General features: G+C 30.0%; 2 protein-coding genes across 3 annotated transcripts; both read left to right on the top strand.

The window, feature by feature from the left end:
- The first annotated feature begins 3755 nt into the window (after nt 1-3755).
- On the top strand, nt 3756-10685 carry LOC117933737 (ubiquitin-conjugating enzyme E2-17 kDa). Of its 2 annotated transcripts, none has more exons than XM_034855256.1 (5): nt 3756-3867; nt 4004-4074; nt 8801-8935; nt 9803-9907; nt 10180-10685. In XM_034855256.1, exons 2-5 carry the CDS (start codon nt 4012-4014, stop codon nt 10321-10323), a joined length of 447 nt encoding a protein of 148 aa, XP_034711147.1. In that variant the 5' UTR covers nt 3756-3867; nt 4004-4011; the 3' UTR covers nt 10324-10685. The 2 variants fall into 2 exon arrangements, with proteins under 2 accessions (XP_034711147.1, XP_034711146.1); XM_034855255.1 differs by having other exon boundaries at nt 3757-3867; nt 4004-4081; nt 8808-8935.
- A 12767-nt stretch (nt 10686-23452) lies between these two features.
- Nucleotides 23453-25060, top strand: LOC117933119 (ethylene-responsive transcription factor CRF4). The gene has a single exon (XM_034854507.1). The coding sequence runs from the start codon at nt 23934-23936 to the stop codon at nt 24957-24959; it is 1026 nt and encodes a 341-aa protein (XP_034710398.1). The 5' UTR covers nt 23453-23933; the 3' UTR covers nt 24960-25060.
- The last annotated feature ends 340 nt before the right edge of the window (nt 25061-25400 follow it).

Here is a 25400-nt window from a genome sequence, read left to right as displayed (position 1 = left end):
TTTTTTCCCTTAAATTTTTCAAAAACTAAACAAAAAGGGAAAAAAATAGATTTAGGTTGTATTTGATTTTTAGAAAGTATTAAAAAAATATAAAGAAAAATAATTTTTTAAAACACTTATATATTTTTAAATTATTTAAATTTTATATTAATAAATTAAAATAAGTAAACAATTTGAAGTAATAAATAAAAATAATTTAATAGCTTTAAAATCTTTTTATTTTTCTTCTCTTTTTATTTTTTTCTCTTTTTTCTTTCTTTTTTCCCCTTGCATTTTCTCTTAATTTTTTCAACAACCAAACATAAATTTTAAATTAATAAATCATTTTTATATATTATTTTAAATTTATTTAACTTATTTTATCTATTTATATAAAAATTAAATAATTTAAAAGTATATAAATTTTTAAATATTTTTAATTATATTCTATTTTCTTTGAAAAAATCATTTTTCGTGACTTTTTTTTTCTATCCTTAATAAATTCTACAAATTTGCAATAAATAATTCACTATAATATTTATTGCACCTGCATGTGCCTTGCCAATTTTTGTATCATATGATTATAATAGAATCTTATTATTATTATTATTATTATTATTATTATTATTATTATTATTCACATGGGTACCAAAATGCCACAGCTCTTGTGACATGTGACATGTTTATATTTAATCTAACAACTGTGGATGACATTACTAATCGTCAGAAATAGTATATGGTTTATTGACTAAAGGCTTGATTAGCCTTGTTTGTACGCCAATTAAATGCTTATTTTACTTTAAAACCACATCTTGTTTTAATAATGAGATAAAAGTATAAGTTAAAACTATAAATTTGGAACACCATCGATGATACGAGGACTTGTTTGAATTGACTTCTGATTAACCAAAAAAGTTTTTATATCTATTCATCTAATTTTGTCAAAATCATTTGATTTAAAAAATATATATATTTAATATGAAAATTACATAAATACATATACCAATTATGACCACCTGTCTTACACGTGTCATTCCCGCAAGAGAATGTCTCATCATGATCAACACGAGGATGCATATTAATATAAATATAACTCCATTTTGATTTTCTTTTATATTCAATAAAATTTTATTTTAATAAAATAATACATAGGTTATATTTGATTCTCAAAAAATACTAAAAAAATAAAAAAAATGATTTTCTTATATTTGGTTTTATTATAAAATTATAAAATAAAAAAAATTAAATATAATTAAAATTAATTATAAATTTATACATTTTAAATTTATTTAATCTTTATATTATAGATGAAGTGAAGTGAAATGAGTTTGAATAAAATATAAAAATAAATTATTAATTTTGAATTTATTTTTTATTTTTCTTCAACTTTTTCTCCCTATTTTCTTTCTCTCATATTTTCCCTCAAATTTTTTTAGAATCAAACATAACCTTTTGAATAATGCAAAAAAAAATAAAAGACAAAAAAGGAGAAAAAAATGTGTTTCAATACAACCATCTAAAAATAATAACAAAATATAAATCATTTAAAAATAACTCACGTTTCATATATTCACGAGTCAAAAGCAATACCCAAAATGGTCAAGTACTTGAACTCGTGGATGTTTGGGCCAACTTATGCATACCAGTTAACGACTAGGTAAACTTACAGTGGTCCTAAGGGAACTTGAACTGCTAACCATTGAGAAGCAAACTCAAGGCCGGATCAACTAAGCTATTCCTTATGGTTAATACATTTAATTAAAAGTACATGAAATGCTAATTATTTTTAGATAACTAATTAAAATTTATATTTCATAAAATCGAATTCCTACGTTGAATTCCAATAAAAGAAACTTCCATTCCAAGAAACGTGTTTTGTTATTTATAGAATTTTAATTTATACATTTATTATTTTTGTTAAATTCTAATTAAAGTAAATATTTAAAAATAAAAACAGACATTTATGGAATTAATTCTTCAAAATAAACCTTGATCCTACGAAACATGCCTCATTCTTTCTAGAATTTCAATTTCTATATTTATTATTTTCTCCGGCAATTATAATTTTGCCTTGCTCCTTACCTTGTAAGTCAAAAAAACAAAAAAGTCACGTACGAGAAACGTGACTCATTCTTCCTAGAATTTTAATCTCTGTGGATTAGAATTTGGGAATCACATTTTTCGTATCTTTTTAGTCCAACTTTGGAAAAATGGTAGATGGCAAAATCGTGAAACAAATGTTCATAAATAACGACATTTTATTCTCCACCTTTGGACCATTGAATTATTCTCCTAAAGGCAGCAGCCCCACTCCACCGCCATAGAATTTGGTACTTTTTCCTTTCTGGACCATAACTTGTACTACAAAAAGAAAAGAAAAGAAAAGAAATTGCAAAAAATATAATGATAATGCACAAACCATTTTTTATTTTTTCCCTTTTTAAGAGAGAACCAACAAGGAATAATTCATTTTTAAATTTAAAACAAATTATTTAATTTTTTTTATTGGTATTCCACTTAGGAAATAGTTTTTGAAAATTATTTCCTATTATAGTGATTTTTCTTCAAATATTTTAAAATTTTCAAAATTATAAAGTAAAAGATATTTTTAGTGTATTTATATGTACTTATTATACATTTACTATTTTAAAAAAATAAAAATAAAATATTACTAGATGATTAAATAAAGGGATAAAAATGTTTTGATAGATTAATTCAGGGTATGTTTCACAACTGTTTTTTTATAATAGTTTTCTATTTTTTTTTTTTAAAAAGTAGAAAATATTTTTAAATTAAAAATTGTTTTTCATTTTATGATATTAAGAATAAAAAATAGTGTATTTCAAAAGAATATATTTTAATTATTTTATTTTTATTTTCATTTGTTTTGAGTTGTTTTAAGAAATAATTTTACAAATATATAAAATGATTAAAATAAAATATTAGATATAAAAATGATTTTGAAAGATATTTAAAATATGTTAAAAATATTTTAAATTTTCAAACAAATTTTTGTTTTATAAAATATCAAAAAATGGTTTTAAAAAATCATTTTAAAAAATTTATTTTTTAAAACTGTTATAAAAAACAATTATCAAATAAGTTATAATTTAATTTTTAAAACTTTTGATTTTTTAAACATATAGTACAATAAAATTATATATATCCTTAGAAATTTTTAAATACAAGATTATAAAAGCCTTTAATATCTTAATATTTTAAAATTTTAAATTTTGAATGAAGATTTGAATTTTTATATTTTATATAGAAATTATTATTATTATTATTATTATTATTATTATTGTTTATTTAAATTAAATGATATGAGTTCAGATTTGTGGAAGAGAGGAAGGAGCGGAGAATCTAAGCCCTCAATTTCTATATACCACAAACCGTAGATTCCTCGAATTTATTATTAAGAGTTGAGAACAACTTGCGATTTAAGCTAATCATTTTAATTTTTTTAAAAATAATTATCCTAATAATAAGTTGACCAGTTGACGAGGCGACAACGCGTCTCCGTGGCAAAGCCAACAACGATTCCACCGGACTAAAGCAAAACTGACTAGATCCAAAGAAAACGACGTCGTTTGGAAGCATCGTCTCCCCTCCCTCATAATTGCGCCCAGAGTTGATAAATTAAATTACCTTTTGATCCCTTTCGGCGAAAATCATTTGCCCCACAGAAAACGTCAATTAGGGCCCACACGAAAGGGAATAACCAATGAGAGAGTCGATTACAAGCATCCTCCAGCGCCACACTAGACCTTTATAAAAGTTACCACCGCACAGAATCGCCATTCCCGTCTCCATTTTCTTTTCCTTTCTCCCAAACACCCTCCCCTAGGAAAAACAAACCACAGAAGAGGAGGATCCAAATTTTATTCGGTAAGATTTCCTCGCATCTCTTTTTCTCCCTTCGAATCTGTGTATTTGTTTTTGCATATGCGTTGTTGTGTTTGGTTCCTTGTGTTGTTTCTGTTGTGATGAGTCTGATCTGAAGCGATCTGGACGCTGGCACCAGGTTTCTCGATGGCTTCAAAGCGGATCTTGAAGGAACTCAAGGATCTGCAGAAGGATCCTCCCACATCTTGCAGCGCTGGTATCGCATTTTCTCAAAATTTTCCTTTTATTTTTTATGTTTTATTTTTCGATGCATTTTAGTTTGTTTGCTTCATCTATTATGAAATTTTACTTTTATTATCATTATTTTTGTATTATTCTGGTGGTTTATTTTTTTCAATCATATGCATGTATGTGATTGATAATATATCAGCCCCTACTTGGTGTTTCCGTTGAAGATGTCAACTTTTGTTTGTGATTCAGCTTTGAAATACAAAAATTTTCAAATTTCTTTCTTTTCTCGTTTTTTTTTAATATATTATTATGTAATCACGTATGTTATGCCTCTGATCATGTTTGAAGCCCCTAATAATTGTTTCCTTTGAGGTAGTGACCTTTCGTTTGTGACTGGGCTTTGTAAATTACAATTTTTGTTTTCCATTTTTTAATTGTTGATTTTATTTTTTTAATAATGTGTATCATGTACATAACAATATTTTAAGGCCCTAGTAGTTGTTTCCATTGAGGAAGTTTTGATCATGATTCACCTTTGCAATGTTTATCCATTCATTCATTTATTTTGGTATGGATGATGATTTTCTTTTTGGATTGATATTAAAGAGCTGAAAAAAAAGAATGATTTGAAATTGTTGGAAAAATTAACAAGTTTTTTGGTTGTCAAGTGAGAGGCAACAAAGGTTTTGCCCTTGGAAAAGGCCAGTTGTTGTCATGTAAATGAGATTTGTGTATTTTATAGTTTGTTTTTTATTGTGGAGATGTAGGTCATAGTTTGGTTTAGTATATTTTATGTTATATTTATGATTTTGTCCCATACTTACAGTTTAGCTGTTTTCAGTCAAATCAACTTTTGTATTATTTCCCCCAGCTTTGTGCATGCATGGCAGGTGAGACGTGCATTAAGCGTGTCAGGTGCAGTTGTGTGTCTAGGTGTCTCGCACTTTGGTTGTGGATGTGTGTCTAGGCTTAGATTAATGCCATTTACTATTATTGTGTGTGTGTGGGGTGGGGGGGCAATGGGACATAAAAAAAATCTTCACAATGTCTTATTCTTATATTCTTAAGTTTTCTTAGGTAAAATGAAATGCTTATCCATTTCTTTGAAATATCCATTTGGCAAAGGAGCAAATTAAGAACCTATATTTGGGAACTTATTTTATACTTAAAGACCATCTATTTCTTTGTTGCAGTTACCTTTATGGATGCATTATTGTTATAGGAGGCTTGTTGGAACTACTACATAAAGATTCCTACATACTTCTTGTTGCTGATGAGAGTACTTAACCGTTTTAAAGGGCCTTTGGAGACACATTCTTTATCAAAACATTTTGGAGATGAATGCATGAAATCTGGAAGGATTGAGACTCCATTAGTAGTATAATTTATTTCTTTGTAGGGAATGAGTGGAGGGTGAAGTTTTGAAAGGATATGTGGTGTGGGGATGGGCCCTTGTGCATTTATTTTCTAGCTTTGTTTAATTTAGCCTCATCAATATATGCTTTGGGTGTTAGAGTTGTGGGATCGGGCTAGCAAGAGGGGCCGTTGGAACCCTTCTTTTTCTAGGAATCTAAATGATTGGGAGATGGATGATGCATCTGTTTTACGAGGAGGACAGGACAATGTGGGCAGACTTGAGGAATGATTTCTTCTTTGTGAAGTCTCTTTATTCTGCTCTAGAGTTGAGGAGTTCGGGCTCTTTTCCAACGAGGATCATTTAGAATTTACAGGTTCCATGAAAAAAAAAGAAGTTTTTTTGCGTGGAAAGCTTGAAAGATCTTGACTCATGACAAACTTTAAAAAAGGTGGTGGATGTTGGCTATTAGATGCTTCTTGTACAAAGTAGATGAAGAATTTGTTGATCACATTTTACTGCGAGAGGGGCCATTGGAACCCTTTTTTTGTAAGAATCTAAATGATTGGGAGATGGATGACGTAGTGCATCTGTTTTCTAGACAGTAGAGCAAGCTGATGAATTATGAGGTGGATAGGGCAATGTGGATGGACTCGAGGAATAATTCCTTCTTTGTGAAGTGTCTTTATTCCGTGGTGGAGTTGAGGAGTTCAGGCTCTTTTCCAACAAGGATCATTTGGAATTTATGGGTTCCATGAAAAAATAAGTTTTTTGCATGGAAAGCTTGTTGAGGAAGGTTCTTGACTCGTGATTAGCTTTAGAAAAGTTGGTGGATGTTGGCTAATAGATGCTTCCTCTACAAAGTAGATGAAGAATTTGTTGATCACATTTTATTGCACTATACCATGATCAAGGATTACAATATCAGAAATTTAGGAAAATTAATGGTTGAATTTTATTGAAATATCGGGAAATATCAAACTAAAATTTAGACAAAAAAAATTGGTGGAATGGAAATTGATCAAAACTTGTAGAAATATTAGTAAAACTTCAACAAAATGACAAACAAGCACTATTACACATATTGAGTTCTTTTATTGAAGAAAACAATTTATATATGATAAAATTTGTGGCATTCGACAGTAATAACTTGAAAACACATTTTATGCTAAAATGATGATCTATCTAGTTTAGATGTATTCAAGATATAAATGAAATGATGATAAGTTTATGATTTTTTTATTTAAAAAATTTATAATTTTATTTTGAAGTTTGCTTTTCTTTTGTGTTTAATTTTTATATGAAATATAGAGAAAAACTAATTAAGAAGATTATTGTGATGATTTTTATAACTTTTGTAATATGTTAAATGGAATTTGAAATAAGATAATTTAAATTAATTTACTTATTGAAATTTTATTTTAATATTTGTTTATATGTATTTTAGTGCATATATCCTTAAGGGCAAAGCTGCTCAGGGGGTTTGCTACCCGCCATTTTGTAGTGAAGGCATGGTTTTGAGTTGCAGCCTTGTTCTGCCATTTTAATTTTAAAAAGTCAACAGATTTAACCTGTGTTGACTGGTCAAAATCGTCAAAAAATAGTGAAAATGGCAATGAAATTGCAGAGAAATCAAAACCAAGAAAATCTAAAAGAAATCTGCAATATTTTGCTGGTCAGTCTTTCCATGCTATATATCATATTTGTGGATCCCAATATACTGATATTTCCTTGATTTTTCATCAAATTAAAAAGTCAACAGATTTAACCTGTGTTGACTGGTCAAAATCGTAAAAAAAATAGTGAAAATGGCAATGAAATTGCTGAGAAATCGAAACCAATAAAATCTAAAAGAAATCTGCAATATTTGGCTGGTCAGTCTTTCCATGCTATTTATCATATTTGTGGATCCCAATATACTGATATTTCCTTGATTTTTCATCAAATTTCAGTGATATTTTAATCATTGACCATGACAAGGGATCTATGGCAGTTCTTATTCTCCCTGTTTAGTGCTTCTTGGGTTATTTTCACCACATTCAGAGAAATCCTTTTAGGTGGACATGGTTTATTTGTGGGAAGAAGATGCAAAAAGGTTTGGAAAGGCCAGAATCATAGGTGTTTTGAGAATGTTGAACAGTTAGTGAATGCTCTAAAAGACCAATTCTTTAGTAATCTTTTGTTGTGAGTAAAGTTGTACATAGATGAAGGTCCTATGTCTTTAATAGATTTTGTTGATTGATTGGATTCTTGCTAGGGGAGGGTGTTTTTGTTCATCCTTTAGCACTCATTCTATATGTCCTGTGTACCTTGGTGCAGTGTTTTTTGATGCTTGTTTATATTTGTTATATGATATTATCATTGCTCATCCAAAGAAAAGGGAATTACTTCTCTTTGACCGCTAGAGAATACATGCCATATGTAGGAACTATGTATCATATAGTCTTCAAATATGATGGGAATCCTAACCTTTTTGGCCTGTGAAGCATGCATGATCCTGTGCCATGTTTACTCTGTAGTTTTTCTTTCAACAGTTTCAGGACTCTTATTTTAGATGACATCGGAGCTGTTTGTTATTATAGAAGTTTGAATATTTGGCCATTTATCTAATTGCATGAAAATCCAGTTAGCAGCACATTTTTTTTTACTTTTCTGTTGGAAGCCAAAGATGTGATGGTGGTTGGTGGTTTGCGTTAAATTCATCTGTTACCTTTTAACACTCAAATAAGAAAAATTTTGGCTTGAAAAGGTGAGGAGTAAGAGCCATGATGTTGCAAATGGGTTGGTATTGGTTGACTCCTTTGGTTAATCGGTATTTTGATTTGGGGGAAATACTGTTCTACATACTAAATTCAGATCTTACCATTCATTGGCTGTTCTTAATGCTTGTTTATGCATTATTTAGTCAAGGCATAGTAATTAGTGATATGGAATGTGCTTGTTGATAACCTTTTGTTTGAAATTCCTCTATGTTGTAAATGATTTTAATGTTTGCCTGGATTTGGGGTCATCAATTGGTGAAGGGGCAGTACTGGTTTTTAAAACATATTGCTTTGCACTGCTATAAAGTTTTTTTGAAAATTCCATTCCTCTGCTCTCTTCTCAATACTAACATGGAAGGAAATCTTAATGGAACCGTTTATATCGTTGAATTATGCTTGTTTCTGATTTTTTTTCCTCTTTTTCTGTTTCTTGTTTGTATTGGGAATATAAATGTTATCTTTGTTATCTTTCTTTCCAGGCTAAGTTATTTATTTTGAGTTTTTTTGTAAAATTAGCTAATTTCTCTATCCTTAACTAATGTGTCACAAATCCTGATACATGAAAATCTTCATTGTCTGCGCCACTCTCGTCATTGTTTTCTGACATTGTTGATTTTGTGTATGTTTTAGCGCTGGCCCGGTTGCTGAAGACATGTTTCACTGGCAAGCCACGATTATGGGCCCCCCAGACAGTCCTTATGCTGGGGGTGTTTTTCTAGTAACTATCCATTTCCCTCCAGATTATCCATTTAAGCCACCTAAGGTACCCCATCCACTCTTTAACTGTTTACAGTTTAAAGTTGATCAAGATCTGTAATTATTGAGTGTGCACTTCATCTTTTTTCTTGTTTGCTATTTTTTTCTCTTTAATTCTGATACTTTTACCTTTAACACTGGTATAGTTTGAAGTTGGAGTGTGTTTTGAACATCAATGTTCTCTACTATGGTCCATTTATTCTGTAATGACTGGCCTATTTATTGGTTCAGCTGTGTTATACACAGACATGGGGCTAATTTTATCCCACTGTTATGTATTGGCCCCTCCTCATTGAGGGATTTGTGATGCAGTCAAAAGTATGTTTTATTTATTTATTTATTTGGCGAAGAAGTTATTTTTAGCTCAATATAAACAAAAAATAGATTCACATGGTTAGAGTAGCCTATAAGGCTGGGCTTAACTGGTAGAGGGTTGGGATGGGACTGGGGGAGGTGTTCCAGTTTTGAGTACCAGTAGGGACCCAAAAAAATAGATTCATATGGTGATTATCTTTTCAGTGAATTGGAGCTGCTCTACTCCTGCATTCCTTCTCTTTCTCATGACCCAGAATCTCCCCCCAGCTTCCCCCCCACTGGTTGGATTAGAATTTTGGCTTTCGTATGCAGGGGGGGTTTTGAATTTTGTTCTTAAGTATTTGAATTTTGCTCTACTGCATTCCTTCTCTTTCTCCTGACCCAGAATCTCCCCCAGCTTCCCCCCCCCACCCCACACTGGTTGGATTAGAATTTTGGCTTTCGTATGCAGGGGGAGGGAGGGGGGGAGGGAGGGGGGGGTTTTGAATTTTGTTGTGCTTTTGTTGTTGAGGATCACTCGTCTCTCCGCTTCTAACACTGATGGTGATGGATCTTGTAGGTGGCATTCAGGACAAAGGTGTTCCACCCAAATATTAACAGCAATGGGAGCATTTGTCTCGATATATTGAAGGAGCAGTGGAGCCCTGCCCTAACTATTTCCAAGGTTCTAGTTCATTACCTGCATTTTCTTACTTTGCAAAATCATCATAATTAGCCATCTTTGAAAAATTATCATTGCATAATCAATTTGGAAACTTGGGAGATCACTTATTACACTTTCTCTTTCCTATAGAAGTTCAATCAACCAAATAATTAGTTGTAAAATTTTTTGCACCCAAAAAAGAACACCCTTTTGGCCCAGTTAAACGGTTTTACTAAGTTGCATGTTTTCATTTCCTGATGTGTAAAAAATGGTGGCTGTTTGCAATTTCCAAGGTGTTGCTTTCAATCTGTTCTCTGTTGACGGATCCGAACCCTGATGATCCGCTGGTGCCAGAGATTGCTCACATGTACAAGACGGACCGAAGCAAGTATGAGACAACTGCAAGGAGCTGGACCCAGAAGTATGCCATGGGTTAGGAATGCTGTTTTATGTGTGGGGGCAGACCCTTTTCCCTTCTAATACTTCTGTTTTTCAGTTCTATGTATGAATGAAGTTTGATATCCCTCTCGTCAATCCTAAAATGGACAAAAAAGAAAGGTCCAGAACATGCCCTCAGTTGAAAAGAAGAAAAAACAAAATCTCAGCCTTTATATTGTTTGTATGGGTAATTTTAATCTTTTGTGAACTACGAAATATGACCCAAATCTGGCTTCTTTTTTCCCCTTGGAATCCTTGTGCAGAGAGTATACAATCACACCGGGGGATTTTCTGATGTTTCTTTTCTATTCTAACCGAAGCATTTGCCAGGTTTTCTATGAGAAAGACAAGTTTTCTAGTATTCATATGCCAAATAGAAGTAAAAATTTGGACAGTTGCCCCTGAGTGTGCACTGTGTGTTTGGTTCAATTGTGAGTATTAAAATCAAAACTTTATCAGTCTCATCGGATTTTATATATCTAGAATGGAACTAATAAAACCGGAAAATGGGATGGTTTGGATTGGCTGGGTTTGATTTTGTTTAATAGCAATTGGCGCAAACCCAAGAAGCCCATTATTAGACATTGTGTGTGAAAAGACTCGAATAATATAATTGTAATTTACAAGAAGCTACAGATCATGCCATTGTAGCCCATTCTATATTATAACCCAGTGATAAAATTGAGATGATCACCGAACTATTTAAACCTACTTTGAGATTAAAAAATTTAAGAACGGTTTGATCATTTTTGTCAAATGAATTGGATTTTTGCATGTTTTAGGATTGTTTCCTAATTTTTATTTTTTATTTTTTTTAACTTTTGTTTGAACCTACAAGTAAAATCATGATTTTATAAGTAGTCTTGTGTCACGGACTTAAGTCTTTTCTTCCTAAGCTCGTGCAGCACTTATTGAACTCTTTTTTTGAGTGGAAATTTTGTTAATAAATTTATATAGATACCCAAAAAATATCTTGACCAACAATGATTAGGCGTGCGTTATATCCCATTTAATTCTTATTGTAAGCCATAATGATTATATTGGGTTACATCCTTCACAAATTGAGTCCTCTTGTTCCAAAGTTTAACACAGAAAACTTCATAATCAAATGTTAAAAAATCCAAGGATGACAATGAGACAAAGTATTTTTTTTTTTTATACTTGTCTCACCCTCCTAATGAGACAGTTTTGAAATTAATACAAACAAGTCAAGAGTCAATTTGAGATTTTTTTTGCCACTTGGAAGGGTCTGAGTATCGTCTTTCCTTACCCACCATTTAAATTTTTATTGAGACAAATATTAGAATTAATTTACATAAATGGGATGAGATCAAGATCGAGGTAATCTATCCAAAATCTATCTTGTTGCCATCCTTAGCTAATATAATTCCTATATTAACTATCCCTTAAGTAGGATAATCTATATAGTGCATCTATCAAATTCAAGATCTGAGATGACATAGTTGAGTCTTATTGCCATCACTCATTTTTTTTTCCATTCAAAAGTGTTATTATTAGCATGCTAGATTAACTAACAATCGAGTTGACAATTTTGTTCCCAACATGCATTATTGGTTCAATGTGACATACTTTCATGGGACTTTTATGTTCTAAGGAACATGAAATGTTGTGTTAAGAATGTAGAATCAAAGCGTAGGTATCAATCAATGTAAATCTTTTAAAGGATATGACATTTGAATCTTGTAAACTTGAATGCATACCTTTCATAAATCCATAATTAACAACTAGATTTGATTTACACAACTTAAAAGTTTGCTAAATTTGACTTCCACCACTTAAAGTTTTAAGTTTCTCATGACTAATATTTTCCTCTTCACTTGAAGTTGCTAAATCAATCTTTAACATTAAAAAAAAAAAAAATCTGCAAAATTTAACTATAAATATAGGAATACGAGGTCTGGTCTGACAACACACTGAATCAGTTTCTGAGATCCACGAACCAATTGGGCCCAAAGAAGACAACAATTTTTATTCATTGAGCCCCTAATGGGCCTGACGGCCCTGACAATTGAATTTTTATCCATTTTTTACTTTCCTTTTCTCTCTCTCCCCCTCTCATTGTGTTACACAAAGAAGATCCCTTACCCTCTTCCCAAGAACCGTAAATATAGCCGTTGTGACGCTTCAAGATTTTCCATCACACATCCTTCACCTTCACTATCGCTTTATAGTAAATAGCGGAAGTCAAACTTATCAGGCGGCATTAATGGCTCTGCCGATCCTTTCATTCAAAAGTTGAGATCATTACTCCCCTACTACGCGATATACTAAAAAAAACCCCAAAAGTTGTCGTCACTACTCCCCTACGCTCCTTTCTTATCCCTTTCTTTTTATTTCAATTAATAAATTCATTTATATTTGGTTTTGGAAAAATACAAGAAAAACAAAAATATAAAAAAAAAAAATTTATATTTAATGTATTAAAAAAAATATCAAAAAAAATTAAATATAATTAAAAGTAATTAAAAATTTATATATTTTTAAATTATTTAAAATAAATTTAAAATAATAAAAAATAATTTATCATCTTTTAATCTATTTTTTATTTTTCTTTATTTTTATTTTATTTTAATTTTATTTTCCCTCAAATTTTTTGTGAAAGAAACATATCCTAAAACCTTTTACTTGTAAGTCATCCTCGAGCTCTTACTATGTCGTCAGCCAATTATTAAAAAAAGAAAAAAGAAAATTAGCTGAATTAATTGGTAAGCCACGTTGTTCCAAGGCATTAAGGAGCTCGAAAAGTAAGGTGTAACAAAGCTGTAATTAATTGGTAATGGGGCAGTTCCCATGAAATAAATAAATTATTAAATTATTAAATAATTAAATAATTAAATAATTTATTGGAATTTAATGTTGTGTAATTTAGTATTAGGGGTTGGTTTAGGAGATGGCGACCCATGTCTTGTGTGTGGAAAATAATTTATGGATAAAATTACACGTGTAGTGAAAAAAATATGAGTTGTGAAAGGATTAAAATAAAGTCCGGCAAAGGGGTCGTGCCCACGAGTGGAGGCCAGGGCACGCCCCTGAAAATCTGCTTCCATTCAATTTTGCTAATTTTTGGATTTTTATTTTGGTTTCATGGCCATCTTCAGGGGTTGTCTGGTCTCCACTGCAGACAACGCTTGTCGACTCCCACTTGAGGTTTTTTTAATTTTTTTTATTATGGTGGAGAGTTACGTGGCCTGTTGTGGAAAATGCCAGATGTGCATGACATAGGCGATGACGTGGACATGTCGATCGGATGTCTTGGTATTTTTGTTTTTTTAATATTTTTATCTCTCGTATTTTGTATTTATATTTTTTGTTTTATCGGGTATTTTTCTATTTTAATCTTATTATTTATATTTTATTATGTATTTTTGAAAATCCGATTATTTATTGAAAATAAAAATTTTATTTTTGCTTTTAAAAATATAGAAATAAAAATAATTAAAAAAAATTGCATTAACCAAACCCATTAATTCTCGAAAATTTTAAAATTAGAGAAAATAAAATTAAAAAAAATTAAAAATATGGGAACATCTCCATTAACCAAACCCCCTCAATTAAAGGCACAAAAAAATGTGTCAATTCCTAGGCAGCATGGGGCCCACTACCTCATTTTCACGTAATTTTTGGAAGTCAAACTAAATAGGAAAAAGGCATGCCGTAGGCCGCAACATTGACGTTGACCACTCCGTCACACATGCTACACACACTGGATTATCAATTTATCATCCCTCATTAACTTTAAACTGTAGCCACATCATTCTCACGTGGTACAGTGCACGTGTCTTTTCGCGGCGATTCTCTGGCGTAATCGTCGCCGATCGACGGTAATTTTCAACGGAGAAATGTCAGTGAGAAGGGGGCCCACCCGTTATTAAGTCGGTGACCCACCGCTGTCGTTTCATCTGGAGACAGGACACCGTGCGGTCCGGTTCATGTATTGGAAGCCTTTTTACCGATTGCCATTTACCACAACCTTTTGCACGACATATTCTTAATTAATATTTTAATTTTTAAAATAAACGTTTGTGCTACAATTATTTTAAAAATAAAAATCAATTTTTTTTTTATCATTTTACCCAAATGCCCATCTAAATAGATCCAAAAAAAAAATAAAAATGATTAGGGCGATTGAAACTTTTTTTTAGGAAAAGAAAAAAAAGGAAAAAAAAAAGAAATCATTATATTTATTTTATATATAGAATTAAGTATGATAAAATTTAGTGGAGATTTTGTGCATTTTAAAATTATTTATCATTTACATAAAAGTTACTAAGGGTTTGTTGGGCATTTGTTATCCAAAATAGTTTCTTTTTTATAATAAAAAATTATAGAACAAAGTGTTTTTTTTTAAATAGAAAACAAAGTATTTAAAAAAATATTTTTTATTTATTTTTATTTATTTATTAAGAGTTACTTTAAAAAATAATTACAAAAACACGTAAAATTATTAAAAATAAAATACTTAGATATAAAAATTATTTTAAAAACATATTTAAAAATAGTTAAAAGCATTTTAAGTTTCTAATCAAAGTTTTATTATATAAAATATCATGAAATAGTTTTTTAAAACTATTTTTAAAAAATTGTTACTAAACAGATCTTAAGAGTTTTCTTTTCCAAACTCCAAAGATGTTTGACAATTTTTTTATTCTAAAAAGATGGTTTTTATTAAGAATATATTTATTTTCAATTGTTTTTATTTATTTTTTGTGATTATTTTAAAAACAGTATATAAATATAGTGAATAGTTTAAAATTAACCATTACAAATAAAATTTAATTTTTAAAAATATATATATATATATATATAAAACATTACACACTACCGATCAAACTTTTATTATAAAAAATATATAATAATTATTTTTAAAAATATTTCATCATAAACTTTTTAAAATCATTATCAAACAAACTCTAAATTTATATTTGTTTTCAAAACCGAGATGAGTGTCATCATTATAATTTCTTAAAATCTGTTAATAGTTTGAATTTCTTTTCGACCATATCCATGTTTAATTTATAGAATGGATGAAAGTAGTATAAACATATGGCGTTATGATGAGATTATGGCTAAATTCAGGTTGATCCCTATGATTAATATGCAGATTCTTAATCTAATCCTTGGTTTAATTTTTCAAACCTTACAATAATCCCATGAATGAATCACCAGCCTACCACATCGAGGTAACAACAAAACTAATAATAATAATAATAAAATTAATAATTAATAGAAGAAATGATTGAAAATTGCTTCTCATTCCAACCTTTTTGGATTAAGGTCAATAAATGAATCATATCATAAGGTTAAAGTCCAGATTCAATGTAATTACATTAAGACGTAGGCCATTCATGCCAGCTATCACCACCACTTCATGGTGTTTATTTTTTATTTTTATTTTTTTATTTTTAACCTTTAGACTTTATTTGAAAGGGAGAGCGTTAAAGTTATATTCGTTTCCAAAAAATATTAAAAAAAGATAGTTTTTTCATGCTTAGTTTCACTATTACTATATTTAGTTATTAGAAAATATTAAGAAATTTTTTTTAAAAAAATTCTTATATTTAGTTTCATTATGAAAATATAAAAAAAAATCAAATTTAAATAAAATTCATTTTATTGAGAGGGAAATAAAGGAAATAACTTTAAAGAAACATTAGAAAATATTTTATTGGGTTTTAACCTATTTTTTATTTTATTTCATTTTTTATTTCCTTCTAATTTTCCTTTATATTTTATTTTCCTTACCTTTTCAAACAAATGGTTTATAGAAAATATGAAAAAAAATTCAAATATAATTAAAATTAGTTAGAAATTTACATATTTTTAAATTATTTAATATTTATATAATTAATAAAAATAAATGAAATGAATTTGAAGAAGTATATAAAAATAATTTATCGTATTTTTTATTTTTCTTCACTTTTTTTTCCTCCCATTTTTCCTCTTTAGTTTTATTTTTCTTCAATTTTTTTTGAAAATCAAACATAGCCTAAAGGAACAAAGAAAAAAGGAAGGAAAATAATGTAATTTTTTATTTGTTCAGGGAATATATATATAAAATCTAGGGGAAAAAAATAGAACTTTTGTTTTTTATTAATTAATTTTAATTATATTTGTTTTTTTTTTATATTTTCCATTATGAAATCAAATATGAAAAAAAAAATCGTTTCTGTAACAATTTTTTTCCTTAATAATTCCCATAACCAAACATACCCCAAAGGAAGAATGGCAAAGGAATAAGAAAAACTAGGAAAAAAAATATATATTTACATTTTAATTTTTTTTTTTCTAAAAAGAGTTTTTTTTTTTTATTTAAAAAAGGTAAAGGTAGAAGAAAAGATATAGTAGATTATTGTATCAAATTTTGCTCTTTTTAAAAAAAATTTAATTTTAAATATTTTCCTTTTAGCATTGGGTAAAAAGGAATGGGTTGTTTGGTGGGTAAAAGATCTTCTGATATTTTATTCACTTGAAAAGGAGAGGCATGCATGTGAGCGTGGTAACATGCCCAAGAGAGAAAAAGATATGCTTTAAAATGTTAAAATACGCCTTTACCCCTCAACTTGTGTTGCCCACCTTCACAATTTCAAATCATATCTTCATCAAACCATGCCCACAATAAAAAGGAAAAAAAAAAAAAAAAAAAGAAAACCTCACCTTTAAAATACAATAAATTAGTCTGGGTTTGGGCAAACTTTTCTATATTTAAAAAAATAAATATTAATAATAATATTTTATATAAAATAAATCAACTTTTCGAAGCTTATATTAAAAATATAATGTTTTTTTTTTAATTTAAATAAAAAATTAACATATTTAAATTTTTTAATAAGTCTGATTTAAGAATTTTTTTAAAGCTAGAGCAAGTATATCCAAACAAAGCTTTATTGTACTTTTGATGTTTTATATTTTTAAAAATAAAATATATTAATAGCTTCTATATAAGATATAAAAAAATTTAAAATCTCATATTGAAAATATAATAGTTTTTAAAAATTTATGAGACTATTTGGTGATGTGATTTAAAAATAATTTTCTATTTTTGAAAATAAAAAACTGTTTTAAAATTTTTTTTAACACTATTTGGTCGTTATTATCTAAAAACATTTTTGGAAAACAAAAATGAAATAAATAATAATTTTTAAAAAACAAATAAGAGTTATTTTTCACCGGTTTTTAAAAATAAACGAAAAAGATGATCCATTTGACCATGTTTTTTTAACTTGTTTTAAAAGTTATTTTCAAATAAAAAAATAAAAAAATAATTTAAAAAAAAAATTTGATCAAACGGGTCCTTCACTTTTTGTATAATATTTTTATTTTTTATATAGAATATTTTATTTTTGAAAATAAGCTTTACTTTTCAAAATTACATTATTTTTTTAATATTATTTATAATAAAAGGAATGACATGGTTTTGCTTTTATTTTTTTTATTTTTTTGAGCATCAAATGCTTTCAAATGAAGGAAGAAACCATGATGGCAAGCAAAGGAGAGAAAGAGACCAACATCTCTTGCTTCAAAGAGAAGCTTGTGACTTGTTTGGAATTTAAGATGCTATAATAATTTAATTAATTATTAAATTAATTTAATTGTCAGTTTATTTATATATATTTTTTATTTTTGTAAGTATTGGATTCAGTACCATTGGTTTAATTTTTCTTTCTCCCATGAAAATCCGAGCAAGGTTTGTTCTTCTCATTGCCCATTCACCAACACCAACATCATAATAGTAATGCTTCATATCAATCGGCCTTGGCCCTTCTTTTTAGAATAGATCTTGTCCATTATTATTATTTATTATTATTTAATTTTTTTGGGATTAATTAGGGAAACATAGGGATTAATTCTTCATTTCTTTGCATTAATAATTTATTTTTTGGTTTTTTGAAAAATTCTTCTACTATTACGATGCTTCCTACAAATAATTAATCCATCTTTCACTTTAAATTTTATTTTGTTTTTCACACAATTTGAGAAGGCTTCTCACTTTCTTATTTTATTTTATTTTTTTATTTATAAAATATATTTTCATATGAATGTCTAGAGATGATTAAAATACAACCAAAAAACCATCTATCACCCACATTCAAAATTGTCAAACTTTACAACTACATGTGAAAATCACGATGAATATTTTTCTAGAATAAAAAATAAAAATCAATAGTTACAATACTTTGAAAGTATTTGAGAAATTTCAATTTAATGCTGTTAATTCAAAGTTTATCTTTCTTAATTTAATACTAGCACTCAAATCAAAGTACGACAAAAAAAAGTCTCATTTATAAGTTTATGAAGAATTTATAATTAAAGTGTTTGTATTTAATACCTTTAGGGGATAAAATGTCGGGTTTTGAATATAAGATATTAAAATATAAAATACGTCAAAAGCTAAAAAGGGTAAATTGTATCGAAACCTTATTATTATTATTATTTTAAAATAGTTGGAAAAACATGGGTTTACAAAACAATATTTCAATTGTACTTATGGAAACAATGCAATCACCTTGTGTCACATCATGTATGAATAATCACAATAAACCTTCTAAAAAAAAATTATATTTGGACCAACAATTATAGAAATTAAATCAGATAGAAACAAAGAGAAAGCTGACAGGATATAAAGATAAATCCAAGTAAAAACAAAAAGTATATTTGTACATTAATAATATATAGTCTAAAACATCCTTGCAAAAAGGAAAATTTAAATATAATTTATAAGATAAGAGCCCCAAAAAAAGTATAATATATAGATGCATGCATGCAAACACGAGGAGGAGGACCAGCCGGTAACACTGGAACCAAAGGCATCTAGGGACTAGGGCTCCATGCCCAATATCTTAATCATGATTAAAGGGATGATTAGAGAATAGTAAGTGAGAGAATCAAAGAAGGGATCTTGGACTTGATGCTCATTGACTTATCTCCATATATATAACCAAATAAATGTGTATAAAATAAGGAAGAAGTACTTAGCCGTTTGGTTGTTTGAGAAGACACAACAAAGGCAAAATGTTTTGGCATGAAGATGCTGCAGTGGTTGTTGTATATGGTGTAGTTGATTGCTTGTTGTTTTGTTTATGGTATTCACTTGTAGTTCAATGCTTATTGCTATAGTCCCACATCGTTTATTAATTATTAACACGAGATATTTAAGGCATGCTCGATAAATGTTTTTAAAATTTAGTTTTTAAGAACTGTTCTTTAATATTTCGTGAAAAGCCAATTTGAAAAATTGAAATATTTTTAATTTATTTTTAATATTTTAAAAATAATTTTTATGTTTAGTATTTTATTTTTAATAATTTTTAAAAAACAACTAAAAAAAATTCTTTTAATACATATTATTTCAAAAAAAAAATCTAACTTTTTTTTTTAATAATAAAAAATTATTCTCGAAAACAATCATCAAATAGGCTGTGAAATATTCTTAAATAATTATGAAAAATAGTTTTTGAAAACAGTTTTTAAAAACTATTTTTTAAATTTCATCAAAAACCAATTTGAAAATTTGAAATATTTTTAACTTGTTTTTAATATTTTTAAATATATATTAAAAGTAATTCTTATGTTTAATGTTTTATTTTTAACAACCTTAAAAAAAATAAGTAAAAACAACTAAAAAATATTCTTTTAATACATATTATTTTGAAAAATAATCAGATTTTTTTAAAAATAATAAAAAACAATCGTCAACTTTGAAATATTCTCAAATACTTGTTAAAGTAATTTGACTTTGAAACACTTTTGTTAAAGTAGTTTTTTTTGAATAAAAATATAAAATATTTGTACATTTAGAAATAAGTTTTATAATTTTAAAAAATTAAGATTTTTTGTTCAAAGGGAGTTATTGGTCTTTTCCAAAGACTTCTCATTGAAAAATTTGTTCATAATTTTAGGAAGTCGTAATATCAATTGCCTATTTTCTTTACATTTAAAATTTGACTTCTTATCTCTCTAAAAAAATTATTGAGAGAGAGAAAGAGAGAGTAGCCGCTATCCAAGTAACATGGGCACATTATGGGAAAAATAAATAAACAAATGGAATAAAGTAATATTAAAGTACAACTTCACTATGCACAAGTACAGATGTTTCCCTCTACCGCGAGATAATGGAAACCACACGTCCACAATCAATTGGTGGAGCTGCAGCAACAACCAACTACAAAATGCCACGTGGAAACCGCGAGCAAATTCCCAATCAGAGAAACCTCGAATGTGGTCCTACCACGTGGATCCACGTGCTGCAGGATCGTACGCCACGTCATCGATTATGACACTTTCCATCATCTCGATTTTACGTGGGCGCGTGCTACAAATGATATGCTCGCACGAGTCATTACCCCTGTTTGGCTACAAAAGTGACACTGACCCTTCAGTGCACATTAGTTTATACAAGTTCGGTCCAAACACATCTCTTACAGAAACAGATGGTGCGTAAACCAAATTTCAGTAGAGACCAAAGCGGCAGCGACTATTCACGTGTCAATTAATGATTGGTTGTTGGGCTTCATCATCACTGGTTGTTAACACCAAACTCTGTGGGGCTTTTAGGGTTGGATTTTATTTTTTATTTTTTATTTTTAATTTATTGGAGATATTGAAATTTTTTATGAATTATGATGAATGAATGTAAGATTAATTTGGATTAAAAAGAAACTTACAAGAGGCTTCTTTGTTTGATGTCTTGTTTGGAGCATCCAAATTATTAGGCCCACTAGGTCAATTTTCTTCATTTTAAATTCCTAAAACTCCTGGTTTTTTTTTTCTTTTTTAAAAATCTTCATTAAATCTTAAATATATTTGGTTTTTGAAAAAATATCAAGAAAAAAATATTAAATGAAATTTGTTTTTTATATTTGGTTTTATTTTAAAAAAAATGAAAACAAATTTGAATACAAGTAAAATTAGTTAGAAATCAATATATTTCTAAATTATTTATTTTTAAAAAAACTAAAATAAGTAAAATGGATTTTAAATAGTATATAAAATAAATTTTTTACTTTAAATCTATTTTTTGTTTTACTTATTTTTATTTCTTCTATTTCTTCCCTTTATTTTATTTTTCCCATATTTTCTTAACATTAATATTTAATGAAATGGTTTTATTTAACGGCTTTCCATATTTAATGAAAATTTCCAAAATTTTATATAATATTCCGATATAAAATTCTTAATATTATATAAGTATAAATTATTTTTAATCATATAGACGCGCTTTAAAATTGTGAAAAACTTCTGTTTATTATGTAAACGTGTTTTAACGTTACATAAATGTGAAATTCTCTTATTCATGTAAACGTGTGACCTGAAAAATTTATATAGACGTGTTTTAAAGTTATGAGCAACCTTTTAATTAAAAGCGGATAATATTTATATGCTTGCATTATGAGCTTTGAAATATTATTTTTGAAAAATATCATTAAAACATTTGAGATTTCATGAGATGAAGACATTTAAGAATTTAGAAATTAATATATAAGAAGTATAAATTCTTTGAAGTGCAGTTAATTTAAAATCTAGCCTTATTGTATGGATATTTTGTGCCATGTTTTAATTAATACTTACAAAAAGGAATTGAATGTCATTTGATTTAAAAAAATAAATAAATTATGGGATTAAATTAAAATTCAAAAAATATTTTCCTAGTTTTACGTTCTCACCTAATCAAACCACTACAATACAACTGTACTCCATAAACAAATTTTGGGCAAATTTTAGTAATTTTTTTTTTTTTGAAGAAAAAAATTTAAGAGGAAAGAAATAAGATCTTATGGCATTTATTAACTGAAATTCTATAGATTGCCTTTTACTAAATTAATTTTTTTAATTTAATGTGTATTTAAAAAATAAAAAATAAAAATTAGCCTGTGATTTTGTACCATATTCGAGTCATTTATGTGGCTAGAACTAGAATTTGGCCCGTGTTAGATAAGACCAAAAAAAAAAAAAGTTATGGGAATTTGCCAAAAAAAAGTATTATTTTTTAATAATTAATTACTAGGAAAGAAAATATAACAGTAACTATATAACAACCACACCTAGGAAAATTTATCGGAGGCCTAAATCTTCCACAATCTTTTGAAATAAATTAATTAATTAAAATAAAAATTTAGCCAAGATTGTTTATACTGGGTATGGTAAGAAGTAAAACCTTTTACGTCACTGTATTTTTTACCGTAACAAGTAGGGAGACAAGTGGGGGGTGGTTGTCAGGACATACGTTGTCTCCACGTGCCACGTACATGCGTGGAATACAGGTGAAAATGTTATCCTCCTTTTAATTCATTTAACCATAAGATAACGCCTAAAACGCCTCGGTATTGTGTCGGATTTTAGACCTTTTTAACCTTTTACCCAGAGCGTCTCTCACGCGCCCTAATAAGAAGTGGAATTCCGCATATCTCGATAGTAGAAACGAGAAAACAGAAAAAACCCAGAGACGTACAAAACCGATTTATAAATGGCGGCGAATTCTAGGTTGCCCGCCACGTTAATCTAGCTGTAAAAAGTAAGTTTAAAAAGATTAATACGAAAAAAAAAAAAGATAAATAGGAAATTTTACCCACTTGGCCAGCCAAGGATGAAATGTGTAACACCGACACTTTGACGAAAATGCCCTTGAGAATTGGTGTGACTTACTCGTGCCTAACAGCTAGCGACAGGTATGATTAAACGAGGTAAAAAAGTAATTAAACACTGTTAAGTTGGTCAAACAAATGCTGTGATAATAATTTGACCGAGCCGGGTATCGTGGGGCTCACGTGACCGGCCACACGCAGTCCGAGACAGTACACTGCTGAGTCGGCACCACACGATGAGCTCTCATTGGATGGCTTTATTTTCACGGGCCCGTTTGGAACACGTGTCGTAATACAGCGGTGTAAATGGGGATGCGGCGGTTAGTATAGGATCTCTAGTGGTCGCCGGAATCGTGGGCTGTACCGACCGGCCCTTTGACAAATAAAAAAAATATATTTTTCAAAAATAGGAAGTGTTTTCGTAAAATAAAATTAAAAAAAAAAAAAAGCAAAAAAGGATTCTTTTTCCGGTGTTTCCAATTTCGGCTGCTGGGATCCTATAAAACAGAGATTTCAGCGTTTCGGTACTCATCCTTTCTCCCCCTGTTCTCCAGACTTCTAATATTTCACAAGCCTATGATCGGAAAGTCATTGGACGTTTCCTAATACGGCGTCGTACTGTATCTTTTGATAGCCCTTGTATTGTTTCAAGGCCCCTCTCTCCTTCCCTTTTGCTCAAAGGCCCTCTCTCTATATATCCCTCACTTCTCCCTCCCAATATCCCTTCTGTGAGTCTGTGATTTTACCTTTGTATTTCACCTTTTCATGTCTTAGATTTCTCTGCATTTCAGGCTTCTTCTTCACGTTTCCTCCGCTTTGTTCAACCATCTTTATTCTTCTTCTTGGGTCTCAAAAAAAGGGGGAAAAAAGACCACCTTTTTCTCATCTCTGCTGCTACTTCACACTCTATTTGTTTTAGGGTCTCTTTCTTCTGGTTTTTTCTTTGATTTCAATGCTTATAGTGAGTACAGTGACAATCTAAAGTGAAGGGAAACGAAGCGTGGTTTGAGATGGACCAGAGTTTGTCATATCCGATCAAGTACACTGAGCATCGGAGCATTACTAATAAGCAGACAAGACAGAGTCGGAGGCCGCCGGAGCAAAACTCCGGCGTACCCAGAGTTGTTCGGATATCAGTCACCGACCCTGATGCTACGGACTCCTCCAGCGATGAAGAGGATGAGCTTTTTAGTCGTCAGCGCGTGAAGAGATACACAAACGAGATCAACATTGCTACGGTGTCTAAAAGCATCGCTCCGGTGGCCGGGCGCAAGAGGGGTGCCGGAGCGGGAGAGATGGCTCCCTGCCGGAGACCTATGAAGGTGGCCGCGCCGACGAACGGACGGAAGTTCCGTGGAGTCCGGCAACGGCCGTGGGGGAAGTGGGCGGCGGAGATTAGAGATCCGGCGAGACGTGTACGCCTCTGGCTGGGCACGTACGACACCGCCGAGGAGGCAGCAATGGTGTACGACAACGCGGCAATCAAGCTACGTGGGCCCGACGCTCTCACTAACTTTGTCACACCTCCGCCGCCCCCTAAGCCGGAAATAAATCTCACTGCTGTTTCCGGCTACGAATCCGGCGACGAGTCCCGCAACCTCTCATCTCCCATCTCCGTCTTGCACTTCAGAACCCACTCCTCCTCAACCGACGAAGCCGAGCCGTCGAACCGCTCCGACCCCGTTCACGAAACCGAATCCTCCGAGCCAGTCCAGAACCCCGAAACCCATCAACAACAACCGGTTCAACCGGTTCGAGAGGAGTGCCAAGGAGAAACGACAAATACAGGGGATTCCTCCGTGGATTATCTACCTATGGACCTGCCATTTATAAACGATATGTTCAATTTCGAAGCTCCGGGTTCAATCTTTGAAGACCCTTCAATACTACCAGAAAGCGTATTGAACGAAGATTTCAGTGACATGTTTTTAGACAGTCCGATAAATTTCGACATATCATCATCGTGGCGATTAGAGGACGATTATTTTCAAGACATCGGAGATTTATTTACCTCTGATTCACTTTCAGTTCTCTGAAATCCCTGCAATCTTCGTCTGGAGTGAGCGTTTTTGATTGTTGGATTGCCGAAATCGGCAAATTTTGTACCAACGAGAAAAAAAAATCGGCTAGTTTCTCATATGCCTTTTTATTTTTGTTTTTTTTTTTTTTTTTTAGTGTTTATTTGAGTTTTTAGTGAGGGTTTATATAATATCTAAAATAATAAATAGGCAAGCTCTTTTTTTTTTTTTTTTTTTTAAGAGTGTATAATTTCGAGGAAATTAATGAGATAAATATTTATTTTTGTATTTGATATTGGGGCGTAGTCTCGTAGATATGACAAAGTGGCATTCTTTTTTGGGTCCCATGGGTTTTTAGTAGGCGTAATTTGCGGTGATTATTGGGACTCGTGAGAAACCGATTATGAGATTTTTCAAAGATTTTGCTTTTTGGTTCCAGCCGCAAAACTTTTCCAGTCT

Source organism: Vitis riparia, chromosome 16 (assembly GCF_004353265.1).
Source record: "Vitis riparia cultivar Riparia Gloire de Montpellier isolate 1030 chromosome 16, EGFV_Vit.rip_1.0, whole genome shotgun sequence".
Classification (NCBI taxonomy): domain Eukaryota; kingdom Viridiplantae; phylum Streptophyta; class Magnoliopsida; order Vitales; family Vitaceae; genus Vitis; species Vitis riparia.
The sequence above is the reverse complement of the archived record's forward strand: the minus strand, read 5'-3'. Positions and strand labels throughout refer to the sequence as shown.